This window comes from Macaca nemestrina, chromosome 4, assembly GCF_043159975.1.
Source record: "Macaca nemestrina isolate mMacNem1 chromosome 4, mMacNem.hap1, whole genome shotgun sequence".
Taxonomy (NCBI): Eukaryota; Metazoa; Chordata; class Mammalia; order Primates; family Cercopithecidae; genus Macaca; species Macaca nemestrina.
The window spans coordinates 99,773,865-99,787,454 of record NC_092128.1 but is presented as its reverse complement, the minus strand read 5'-3'; the positions used below and the strand labels follow the sequence as shown (position 1 = coordinate 99,787,454).

The 13,590-nt window shown below is 44.6% G+C and overlaps 1 protein-coding gene across 8 annotated transcripts in view; it reads left to right on the top strand.

The window, feature by feature from the left end:
* The window catches only part of LOC105475793 (carboxypeptidase vitellogenic like), a 206,727-nt gene that overhangs the window by 86,890 nt on the left and 106,247 nt on the right, over positions 1 to 13,590 (top strand). For all 8 annotated transcript variants that reach the window (XM_024790894.2, XM_071094980.1, XM_071094979.1 and 5 more), the window contains one exon: positions 13,137 to 13,251. In XM_024790894.2, coding sequence (XP_024646662.1) covers positions 13,137 to 13,251 — 115 coding nt within the window. The remainder of the gene's footprint in view (positions 1 to 13,136; positions 13,252 to 13,590) is intronic.

The window sequence follows — 13,590 nt, the reverse complement described above, 5'->3', positions numbered from 1 at the left end:
TTAAAAAACTGAAGGTAGAGAAAATAAGAGATCCAGGAAGGATGCCACACTTGTCATATCCTCCGAGTGTTTTTTGGGGGGGGATGCTGTTTCTCAAATTAGTTTTGTTTTCCTGTTATTGCTCTGAGACTGCCCTGTTATTGTATACAAATCAGAACAGAATAAATTCCAGAACTTGAAATTGGTGTGCGGTGGGAATACAACCTGCAAGAGAAAGGAGTAGGCATTTTGTATGGTATAAAAAGTATAAGGAAACCAGCAGAAATGTAGCAGTTATAGCTGCTGGTAATTGAACACTGACTATGTGCTAGGCACTGTGCATTTTCTTATCTAATCCTTACCTGAACCCCATGAGAAGGCATTGTTATCCTCATTTTATAGATGAAGAGATTAAATAATCAGCCCCGAGTTACTCAACTAGAAATTGGCAGAACTGGAATGTAAAATTAGGCCTCTGATGTGGAAATCCTTGATCTTGGCCGTCATGTGTTAGATCTAGAGAAAACGAGCCGTGGAAGGCACTTGAGTATAGTGGCTGAAAGTACAGTCTCTTCAGTAAGTCAGGCTTGGATAGAAATATTGGCTTCACTACTTATGCTAAAGGTGACCTTGGGGACATTTCTTAGTGTCTCTGAGCACTGGTTTCCTCATTTTAAAATGGGGATCAGAATACCTACTTGGCAATGGTTTTGAGACAGAAGAGATAATAGGGGAAAGCATTAGAGTGGTACCTAAAACATAGTAACTATAGTTGCTATTGTCATTATTTCATTATGATTATGATTATTATGGTTATTATTACTTTTTAAATTATTAACACAAATAATGTCAAGAACTAAGCGAGTCACAATTTGAGAGGTTAAAGATGACAGCAAATAGAGGGAAATTCTGAATTAGAAGAACCTGAACCCCAGCCATCAAGGTGGATTCATTGCTACCAGGTCAGGAAATTACTAAGTGAAACTGGGATTTTTCTCACTGAAGAAGATAAAAAAGACATAGAGATTATTACTCTTTAAAGTCAGCATCCTTCTCATTGGAAAAAAAAAAAAAATTGCTAGTATGACTTTATCTTATAGATATAGGAACATAGATAATTCATTGGACACATTTAGCCAAAACCTTCAGATCAGTTACCTCAAATGCCGTGGAGCCAAAACCTGGGGCATTTAGAGTCAGGCCTAGGCCTCTTTACAGAGAACCCCACCTTGATCCTCAGGCCAAGAGGAAAGGCCCAGATTCCTGGATTTGAGAATCTAGTGTCTGTGAAAGATCAGGATCACATTGGTGAGGCCCGTGAGGTGCCGGGGCAACCTGTGAGAAGGACTCCCGCTCAGGATCCTACAGGCTGGGCCCTGCTGAATCAGATACTAGGATGATCAGATAGCACAATACCCTTGAATCAGCAGTCAATTGGAGGGAAAAATGAACCACTCTAATGCTCCTGGTCCAAAACAAAAGGTGTTCTCTCTGGCAGTAGAAGAACATGTCCCAAAAGTGCCTGGAAGCCAACAGAACAGCCTATCCTCGGGGTTAAGGCGTGGAATCAGGCCCCACCATACTTCAGCATGGTGCCATGTACACTCCCTCATCTGCACATCTGAACTTCTCCGGTAACACAGTTAATGTGGAAGAGGACAGGAATTCCCAAATGTGCTACTGCTCATCAGAAATACCTGGGGAGCTTTGGAAATATGACAGATCTCCCAGCTCATTGTCTAGCTGCACCCAGCATAGATTCTGATTCTGCAGATCTGGAGAGGACCCAGGGATCAGTGTTTGCAATGTGCTCCACAGCGGTCCCAGTGCAGCGAGTCAGTGGGCTGGAATTTGGGAAAAGAGAACTAGAGGTTTGGATACAGGGATTCTAATTCCAGGTCTGTGATTCCCGGCTGTATAACTTGGGAGATGGCGTTCATATTCTCTGGGCCTCAGTTCTCTCCTATAGAAATAAAGATGTTAAACCTATTGGATTGCTAAGGCTCCATCCCAGCATTACATTCTGTGGTTCTATAGTTAAGTATAAAAACATCCAATAACTCCAAATCAGGATGTGGATTGAATGAAGGAGCCCTTGAATGTGTGGCCTGTGTGGTAGCCAGCCTTCAGGCTAGTCCCCAGTCCTCTTCATCTCTTGGCGTATGTGCCCTTGGGCAGTCCCCTCCACTGCTGAATCAAGGCTGGCTTTGTGACCAACATGCTAGCAGAAATGATGGTGTTTGACTTCCATGGCTACATTATAAAGGGCAATGTTACTTGTGCCTTGGTCTCTTGAGTCCGTCATTCTGAGGAGAGGATGCCGTATTGGGAGGACACTCAAGCAGCCCCATAGCTGAGCCTCTGTGGAGAGGAGGTGAGGCCTCCACCCTCCAGTGGGTACCAACCTTGGAAGAGGTTCATCTAGTACCAGTCAAGCCTTCTGATGACTGCAGCTGTGGCTGATTCCTTGACCACAGTTTCATGAGAGACCCTGAGCCAGAACTGCCCAGCCAGACACCCTCAAATTTCTGACCCACGGAAATCCCGAGAGATCAAAAATTATTATTGTTGTCTTAAGCCATTAAGTTTTGGAGAGATGTTGTGTCGCATTAGATAACTAATATAGCTTCTTGTCTTGTACTTTTAGGCTGTGGCTGTGATATCTTGTGACAACTAGCATATACTCCTTAACCTGGAGGAAGGATAAGGACATAAGGAGTGGGGATTACTATGCCAGCTACTTCCAATTTTTTTTTTTTTTTTTTGCCTCTCAGCTCCAATTCTACCCTCTTCCCTGTTCTGCCATAATAGAGCTCTCAGCATTTCTCCTATGCAGCAAGCACGATGTTAAGCTTTGTCAGTAGAGGGTGCTGGAGAGACACTGCAGGCGGAATTTGGCTTCTCTTTCTGTTTCTATGTCCTGCCTTTCGATTTTTCTTGGTCCACTGCCTAGTCTGTTAGCAGTGTGTTGAGGTAGGGGGTGGGGATATCCAGTGGCACTCTGTCTTAGCTATGCACCCAGACCACCAAGACTCTTAGCAAGATGATATCCCTGGCTCTGTCCAGGTGATCACCCGGCTGTGGCCTTCCCAGTGTGAACACCATACACCCTAGGCCTTGCCGGTGAGCAGACCCCCGATAGCCCTGCTCTCTCTGCAGCCCTCTCACTAGCTCAGCCATTTGCGCCCCAGAGGGTTGTTCCCTCGGCGCTCCCAGTGTAGACACCGTGCACTCCAGGCTGTGCGCCACCCTTCAGGCAAGCAGGCTCCTAGCCTCCTGAGTCTTTCTCTGTGTCCACCTGCCGGTCACAGCCTACCTGTTCCTATTACCCAAGGATGGTTGGCCAGCTTTGGACCAGGGAACCCAGTGAACTTCTCAGCTACTCAGAGGGCTGCAACCATACCTTCTCCAACGAGGCCTGGACAGCAGCCTTGGGAAGGGTCCCCTCCCCACCATAAGGTCCATCTGCGAGCACTCCCCCTAGCCCAGGGCATTGTTTGGAGTTCTCTTTATATATGTATGTTTAGTCCCCTGTTATAACGAATACTTCTAGATATTAACATTTCCCTGTTCCTTAGTGGACATAAGAAGCCTACCCAGCATGCCGGTCTTTGGCCAGCACTGAGGATGTGGCTGTGGGAGAGCAGGCCCCTCTGGTGTTTCATCTTCACTTTTGCCCAGGGGTGTCTGATACCCATGGCTGGCTGGGGCCAGAGTAAACACTGGAACTTGTAACAGAATTAAAGGTGAATATTTCCAGGCAAAAAAAAAAAAAAATTAAATAAAAAATTAAAATGACTCTGTGGTTTCTGACTTCTGATTGGGCCTTAACTGATGCAGGTACCATTCTAAATCTTTCTCCAGCCCTGAGACACCAAGGGCTGGACTTGTGGTCTGGCCTAAGAAACGAGTAATAGCAAAGTCTTAGGAGGCAGGGCAGCCAGTCTTTCTGTCTCAGCCCTATTCTGTCTGAGACCGCAGGATTCCCTCATCTGTGCTTCATTCTTCTCCCTTGGCAGATCAACATGCTTTGCTTCTCCAAGCACTCGACCAAGTATGACCAACCTTTCATTTCCAAGTTTACCTTTCCTTGCATCATGTAGCCAACAGAGATTAACTAGCACCCATGGCTGCCACAGTCTGGCTTACATCTTCTCCCTTGGTCCAATCAGCTAAGACTGAAGGTACTGGGTATTAGCCATGGATGAATGGAGACTCAGTTCTTAGAGAAGGGGACATGGACTGGACAGATTTATTAAAATATGTCTCAAAATATATCTAACACAGGTGGATACAAATCCACCAGCAATGCAGCAAAGATTTGGAGATCGCAGATAATTGTCTTCTTCAAACTGATTCTATTTCTCTTTGCTACGTACTTAATGGCATCAGGGATATAGAAGAATAGAGGGTATCAGAGACAAAATAAAAAGACAGTAGCTAAAGGTGATGTTATAGATCACCACCCATAGGTATATTTGAACACTCTGCAGAAACTTTTGCATGCCCGATTTCCTTTGTGGAAATGAAATAACATAGACAGAAAGTAGCTAACTTTTCCATCAAGAAGGGAAAGTAAGGTGTCTTCTCCACACCTCCCCGCATCCGCCCACTTCCCTATTCCTTATAAAGTATAAGTTTCTGGTAGGAGACACAAACAGAACAGCCATAACTATCTCATGAAGGAATGAGCCAGGTAGAAAGGTTAGGAAGAAGAAAGTTAGGATTCTAATGGGGTGTAAGCTGGTTCAAATCAGTGAGACAAGCCAAAGCTTGATGAGAGTCAGGGGAACTTGGGAATGACACAAGGAGGCCTCAAAACAAAAAAGGATTTTGAGACTGGATGCAGTGGCTCACGCCTATAATCCCAGTACGTTGGGAGGCCAAAGCAGGTGGATCACTTGAGGTCAGATGTTCTAGATCAGCCTGGCCAACACGGTGAAATCCTGTCTCTAATACAAATACAAAAATTAGCCGGGGGTAGTGGTAGGCGCCTGTAATCCCAGCTACTCCAGAGGCTGAGGCAGGAGAATCACTTGCACTGGGAAGGTGGAGGTTGCAGTGAGCCAAGTCGTGCCATTGCACTCCAGCCTGGGTAACAAGAGCGAGACTCCATCTGAAAAACAAAAAACAAAAAAGATTTTGAAAAAATTAATTTTCTGTATGATGATACCATGGCAGCAATCATGATAAAGGAAGATTTAGTGAGTGGTCAACACCAACCACTTGAAATAAAATTTCTTTGAAAAACATGAATGTCTTTAGCAACTTGTGTGTATGTGTTGAGTGTGTATGTGTAGAGTTAAAATGTTATGTACCTCTTTAACAATTCTAGTCACAAAATTAATTGCTTTAAATAAAAAGCTCTGCCTTGATTAACGCCATTAGTGTAGCAGCTGAAGTATTAGCTGAACTGGGATCTGTATGGCAAAATGGGAGTCCATTTAAACATACTTGTGGGAATTTAAAGACATTTACTTGGGGTACTAATGACTTCAATTAAGGTAGAACACATTACTTAAACCAAGCAAATGATCAGCCTCTGCATATAGAAGTGTGAAGAGGGCCTTAATTAATTTACTAATTGCACTTCTCATCTTAAGCAGTGCCGTTGATGTGGATCTGTTAGTGGTTTAGTTGCTGTTTTCTCTAACCAAGCATGGCATTCCTTATTGGAGACAGGAGAAAAGGGGTGGCTAGGGATATGTAACCAGTCCTGAAGATTGGCAGATGCCTGTCTACTTTAAGTGACTCTCTGGTCCGGAATGTTGCCCTAACACTTGCTGAGATACCTAAAATTTCCTAGGGTCACTCCAATAAAGTCCTCTTATACAATAGAATCATGAGGCTGGGTATGTAATCCCACCCTGTAATCCCAGCACTTTGGGAGACCAAGGCAGGTGGATCACAAGGTCAGGAGTTCGAGACCAGCCTGACCAACATGGTGAAACCCTATCTGTACTAAAAATACAAAAAAAATTAGCTGGGTGTAGTGGTGCACACCTCTAATCCCAGCTACTCAGGAGGCTGAGGCAGGATAATCACTTGAACCTGGGAGGTGGAGGTTGCAGTGTGCCGAGATCACGCTATTGCACACCAGCATGGGCGACAGAGCAAGACTCCATCTCAAAAAAAAAAAAAAAAAAAAAAAATTATGTTCTTTAAAGTACTGAAATTGGCAAGTTTTTAGCACCCCCCTAGTCAATATATTAACTTACTATTTCAGTGATATGTATATGGTCTGAGCAGGAGGTTATCTATTTCTTTCTCTCTCTCTCTCTCTCTCTCTCTCTCTCTCTCTCTCTCTCTCTCTCTCTCTCATGCAAAGAAGGGCCTGGGGGATAAGGGCTGGTGGAGGATGAGGGTGGAAAGGAAGACTCAGGGCAAAGGTGATGCTATCCAGGGAGGGTATGTCAACCTGGGGAACAATAGGGCAGACAGGATTTAGTACTAGTTTTGTTTCAATGAGTTTCACTTTCTTTGAATGACATTCCATTAAGACATGGAGTAGATTTTTCACCATCGTTGTGAATACGCAATGGAATTTGTGAATGTGAGAAATTGTGAAATTCCCTTTTGTAGAGATTCTGGCAGAATAGATAACGTCTCTCCTTCTGGGCCGTTCCTTCTGAAAGAAACCCTGAAGAAAGAGTGTCCAAGTTCATGGATTGGTCACCAGGGGTCGCCAGAAGCATTGAAAGGGCTTCTGAGGCAAAGCCATAGTTGCTTCTTGTTCTCCAATAAAGGGCCCAGGTTTGTGGGACCCGTGGGCCGACCCTCTTCTGTTGCTAGGGAGACTTCTCACTTAAGTATTTAGCATTCCTTTGTTCTTTCTTTAATATTTAGAACTTTTTTATCCCTTCCCTTTTAATCATCAGTTCTTGCTGCAGGACTCTGACCTGTAAGTCATTAGTAGAGGTTTTATTTTCTTCTTTAATATGTAGTATGAGGGGATTACTCATATTTTAGATCTCAGCTCAAATGTTACCCCACCACCAGAGGCCTTCTTTAAGTGCTTAATCTAGTGTCTCTCCATTCCTCTTTCATATCACTCATTTATTTAGTTACTTGTTTATTGCCTTCCCACACCAGCAGAAAAATCATCAGAGCTGACACTTAAATAGATGTGCCAGGCACTGTTCTCAGTGCTGTGCATATATCGACTCTAAAACTGCATGAAAACCTTAGGAGATAGACATTAATAGTATCCATATTTTCAATCAGAGGATGCTGAAACACAGAGGAGTTAAGTAACTTGCCCAAGGTCACAGGATTCTAAAATAGCATAGCTGGAATTCAAACCTTGGCATTCTGGCTCCAGAATCCACACTCATAACTATAAAGTATTCTGCCTGCTCATGGGTGGGAGCTGGTCTGCATCCACAGCCTTAGACAATCCCTGTGAGTAGTTGGCATTATATGTTAAGTGAATTAATACCTTGTGGTAAATTCATAGAGTGCATACTGTTCAGCAGAATAATGGTATGTACTGATATAAAGAGATCTTCACAACATATTGTTAAGTGAATACAGCATATTAGAGTATAGCCTGATCCTATTTTTGGAAAAAAGCATGTGTGTATATTGCATATATAATAGCTACAGCATATGTATATATGTGTTTGTATGGAGGGGGACCATAGAGAAAAATCTGGAAGGGTTAACATAAGCATCTCCATGATCATCTCTAGGAAATAGAATTTGTCGGGGAAGAGGGGCTTTTAAAACTACCTTCAATGAAAAAAAACCAAAAACCTTTAGTTAGAATAAGTACTGTTTTTATAATAGAAAAAGTTTTAAGAAAAATTTTAAAGCTTTTTTTTTTTTTTTTTTGAAACAGAGCCTTGCTGTGTCGCCCAGGCTGGAGTGCAGTGGTGCAGTCTCGGCTCACTGCAAGCTCTGTCTCCCTGGTTCATGCCATTCTCCTGCCTCGGCCTCCCAAGTAGCTGGGACTACAGGCGCCTGCCACCACGCTCGGCTAATTTTTTGTATTTTTAGTAGAGACGGGGTTTCACCGTGTTAGCCAGGATGGTTTCCATCTCCTGACCTCATGATCCACCCACCTCGGCCTCCCAAGGTGCTGGGGTTACAGGCATGAGCCACCGCGCCCGGCCAAATTTTAAAGCTTTTGGAAAAATAAATGCATTAGTTGTGTTGCTTCATACACTTTTGAATTATAACTTCAATATAATAAATGTTTTTAAATTCCTGGATTTTGTAATGCTGTAGATGAATTAAAGCGGTCATTTCTTCATTCAGTCTTAAGTATTGCAATGTGGTTTTGTTCAGGAAGTCTTTTATTCTTTCCAAAGTTGAGAGTAGGGGAAGGGCTGCCTTCTCACAATTGAGAGCTGAATATATCACCCTAAGGATTGTCACAGAATAACCTCATGCCATTGTTATGGACATAATTAATATTATACTGCATATCATGACATTTGATGCCATATTACAAAAGTCTGCATGCCGTGACACAACTGACTCTTGGGCTTTTGGCATTGAACACATACACCTTTATTTTCCAGATCTGACTTTCACATTTTATCACAGGTAAGGGTGACATTAGTTCACAGGTTGGTTGGCCCATCAAAGTAGAAAGATGTATGTGTGGGCTTTTCTTTAAAAACAGGCTTCTTCCAGGGTTGCTGAGCCTCATTCACCTCCTCCAGGAAAGTAAATCAGGAGCAAGGTCAACTGAGGCTGGAAGTGTGTACACAGATCTTGTTATTTAAGCATTCCAAGAATGCAGTGTCCTGTGCTTCAAAGTTGCATAATAAAGATGTTTGGCACTGAGGTGTTTGACTTGACTTTGTAATGTGGCCTCTCAGGGTCAGGCTATTTTTCTGAGAGTCCACAGGTCCAGTTCATTGTGCCAGGTCACAGGAAGGGACATGGAAGGCCAAGGGAGGATAGGGTGGAGGATAGGGGAGAACAGGCTGGAGACCAGAGGCCTGAGATATTTAGAGGGCAAACTCTCCATCCTCCTTCAGAACCTCAGCCCCGCCTACACATTCGAACCACCTGGGAGCTTTTGAGAACTACTGATGAGGCCTCCTCCCCACAGACCAAGGGAATTGGAATCTCTGAGATTTGGACCTAGGCAGTAGTAAAAAATACTACTCTCCAAAAGAGAAAAGCTCTCCAAAATACTTTAATGAGCACATTGCGGCTTCTAGGAGTTCACATGTAGTTTAGGAAGGAAGTGGGGCTGGATATCCGCTGGAATCAGTTGGACTCACAGCATCTCATATTCCCTGGGAGGCTGGGAAGAGCAGGGGCTACCTTCCACCCAGATCCTATTGTTTTTCCACCTCTCATGTGTGTAATTTGCTCCTACTGCTGAGTGAATACAAGAGGAAGGTGATACTGGTGAGTGAATCCGAGAGGAGATAAAAATCACTTATTTAAACAAAAAAACACAGTTCCACAGGCAGGTTGGGGCAAGCTGGTTATTTTTATTCAGCACATTAGAGTTTACAACATCATTTCATATACGTTTGCTCCTCAGAGCCTTCAAGCAATCCTGTGGGGCAGGCATTATGGTCATTTGACAGATGAGGAAACTGAGGGCCAGGATGGCACAGCTGTTATGTGGCCAACTGGAACCACAGCCTGTCTGGCTCCCAGTTCCAGGGCTCACTCTGCTTCCAAGCAGCAGCTTTAAAAGGCCGTCATTGATTTTCATTTTTCTGCTTTGACTTATTATCATTATTTGAGACAGAGTCTTGTTCTGTTGCCCAGGCTGAAGCGTAGTGGCATGATCTCGGCTCACTGCAACCTCTGCCTCCTGGGTTCAAGTGATTCTCCTGCCTCAGTCTCTTGAGTAGCTAGGATTACAGGCACCCGCCACCATGCCTGGCTAATTTTTGCATTTTTAGTAGAGATGCGGTTTCACCATATTGGCCAGGCTGGTCTTGAACTCCTGACCTCAGGTGATCCACCCTCCTCGGCCTCCCAAGGTGCTAGGATTATAGGCATGAGCTATCGTGCCCAGCCTCTGCTTTGACTTATGAGACAAAACCCTCATTCTGTTGATTTGTTCATAGACATTTGAACACTTGAGGCAGGGGGAGTAACTAGTGAAACTGATCAGGGAAGTTGTGGGCTATAGGAGCGAGAAAAAACCACCACACGGCCCACTTTCTTATTCTGTCATTTACAGATAGATTGTGTTCAAGCCATCTACAAATTCCTTGTGTTTATCTATTATAGCAATAGGTAATATTTGGAGAACATATGCTATAAAGCGGAGGTTTATGAAAAGGAATTCATTTAATCCTCCCAGCAAGCATACAGTGTAGCTACTATTATTGATCTTTTTTTTTTTTTTTTTTTTTTTTGTGAGACGGAGTTTTGCTCTTGTTGCCCAGGCTGGAGTGCAATGGCGCAATCTCGGCTCACCGCAATGTCTGCCTCCCGGGTCCAAACGATTCTCCTGCCTCAGCCTCCCAAGTAGCTGGGATTACAGACATGTGCCACCAGGCCTGGCTAATTGTTTTGTATTTTTAGTAGAGACAGGGTTTTCCACGTTGGTCAGGCTGGTCTCGAACTCTTGAGCATGAGCCACCGTGCCTGGCCTATTGATCCCGTTTTTATGGGTGGGGAAACTGAGATCCAGAGAGCTTAGGCAACTTGCCCAAAGTTTCACACTGGTAGGTAGTAAAGCCTAGATTTGAATCCAAACCGTTTGGGGCAAGAGCTTCCGCGCTTCTTCATTATGTAATACTGCGCTGACCCCTGGAGCTTCAGGCCTGCTCATCAGAGGCCCCAGTAGGACTCTGGGCTTCTACCATTTCTACCTGTTTCCTTAGTCATAATAATCATTTATATTTATTGTGCTTTTATCATACATTAGACATTGTTCCAAAGGCTTTAATTACGTCGCTTAATTTGTTAACGCTCAAGAATGAGCCCGAGAGGTGGCCCCTCATAGGAAGGGTGTGCCCCAGCTCATGGCCATTCTTACCAGCCCCTATCTTGTAGCAGGTCCCCCTGTGCCCCTTCCAAAGCCGTGAAAGACTCTGTCAGGCTCTTGGTGACTGGGAAAGAGAAGTTCCTCTATGCCCTCTGTGGCCATGGTTAGAACTCTGCTCAGCTCTTCCTGCAGGTCTTGGCAGTGGCATCCCAGTTACCTTCTTTTGAGTCAGTCTTGCCTTCTGCCTCAGCCTTCTCCCGCCATCCAGGTCAATGGAACGCATCCACTCAGACCTTCCAACAACATCTTGATTTGTCTATACAGCCAGGCCAAGTCGGAGGTAGCGGGATTTTATTCTGGGCTGAAGCCAGGGGAACCTTGCTGACTAACCATCCAACGAGCCAGGCCATCATGCAAGGACCCACTGTTAGGTGCTGCTGGAAGCCAAGCCGGGGAGCCAAGTAGAGCTTTTTTCAGGTGGTTCTGGAGGATTCGCCTGGCAACCGTGCCTTCTTCCCTTTCTAGGTCTGTTCTGGTGAGAGGGTTTCCCTTGTCATTTCCCTCATGCACAGCTCTGCTCCCTGGCTCTGCTCCTGGCTGGATCCTTCTCAGCTTTCAGGGCTCAGGGCAGCCCTCAGACCTCATTGAAGCCTTTGCTAGTCACCACCTCCTTTTCAGCCTCCAGTGACTCTTAAATCACCTGTATCTCCTTTTTCACACTCTCTAATCATTGTCTTTATTTATTTATTTATTTATTTGAGACAGAGTTTCACTCTTGTTGTCCAGGCTTGAGTACAGTGGTGCTATCTCAGCTCACTGCAACTTCCGCCTCCCTGGTTCAAGGGATTTTCCTGCCTCAGCCTCCTGAGTAGCTGGGATTATAGGCACCCGCCACCATGCCCAGCTAATTTTTTAATTTTTAGTGGAGATGGGGTTTTGCCATGTTTCAGGCTAGTCTTGAACTCCTGAACTCAGGTGATCCACCCACCTCGGCCTCCCAACGTACTGGGATTACAGGCGTGAGCCACCATGCCCAGCCTTGTCTTTATTTTTTACTTACTGCCTATATTGCCCACGCAATTCTAAGTTCCAAGAGGACATGGGTTTTCTTCTTCACTCACTGTTCTGTGTACCTAGCTCCCCGCACTGTGCCTGGCCCTTAATGGGTGCTCAGTAAATACACATTGAATGAAATAGTTGAAAAAGTCTCTGTCATTAAAGGTGATGGTATTGACACTACGGCCAGTAGCTCATTTTCAACCTCACAGCCCTGCCAATACCCCTTTCTAGTTCATGTCTCCCACATCTCCTAAATAAATCTGTACCTTGTTCAGGGATTCGTCATTGTTATTTGCATTGGCTAAAGGCCCCTGGGGCCTGTCTGCTCCTCCTCATTTTCCATGATGTTGAATGAAGTTGTCCTTGTCCCTATGAACATTCTTTTTTTTTTTTTTTTTTTTTTTTTGAGACAGAGTCTTGCTCTGTCACCCAGGATGGAGTGCAGTGGCACAATCTTGGCTCACTGCAACCTCTGTCTCCAGGGTTCAAGCGATTTTCCTGTCTCAGCCTCCCAAGTAGCTGGGATTACAGGTGTGCACCACCACGCCCGGCTAATTTTTTGTATTTTTAGTAGAGACAGCGTTTCACCATGTTGGCCAGGCTGGTCTCTAACTCCTGACCTCAGTTGATGGCCGCCTGCTTTGGCGTCCCAAAGTGCTGGGATTACAAGCGTGAGCCACCGTGCCCAGCTATGAACATGTTCTTAGTGAATAAAATCAGAAAGGCATTTGGGCTCTCAGTGCAGAAGGGAAAGTGTCGCTGAGAATGGATTCTTTGTTGTGCCTCTGTTGGGAATATGCGTGTTAAATGGAAGAGTCCTAAAGAGTCCCTTTTTTAGTTTAAACAGCTAAAAAAATATAACCATGCCCTAGGCAGTATGCTAGGTGTCTGGCAGCATGCACAAGCCAAGCATCTACATTTAAGGGGCTTTCTGTCTCTTGGTGGGAAAAGACTTGACTGCATGACAAGAAGACACCAGCATATGAGGCACAGTCTCATTCACAGAACCAAAGATGATCAGTACTTTGCTTATAGCGGCAAATGGTTACTGAGGTCTGGGGAGGTTTCATGGGATTTAGTCACAGCCCTGTAACACAGAGAGGATTTGGGTAAGTTTACTTGTGTGTGTTCTGTAGCCTTAGTGAATGTTCTGTGTGGTCACTGGTTTTATTGTTTCCTCTAGATACAGCCAGAAGATGCCCCAGTAGTTCTCTGGCTACAGGGTGGGCCAGGAGGTTCATCCATGTTTGGACTCTTTGTGGAACATGGGCCTTATGTTGTCACAAGTAACATGACCTGTAAGTATCCCTTGCACTATATTTCCTATAGAATCTTTCATCTGAGCCTCATATCTGCTCCAAAACTAATTTAGAGTAAACACGGAACCACTAGGACTAGCTTAACTGTTCCAGATTACCAAAACACAACTTTCTGGCAATGTCCATCCGAGAAGGAGGAGCCTCAGGGCTGTGTCCTGACTGGGCTGCTGTCTCCCTTGAAATTTGGGTGAAAAGTTCTAATCCGCTTTCTTGCAGTCTGCTGCTGACTCAAGCATTCTGGGTTTTCAGAACAGTTGGTATTTATTATAATTTGGGACAGTTCTTTGCAGGGGACTAATGGGTGGAATTATATTCCTA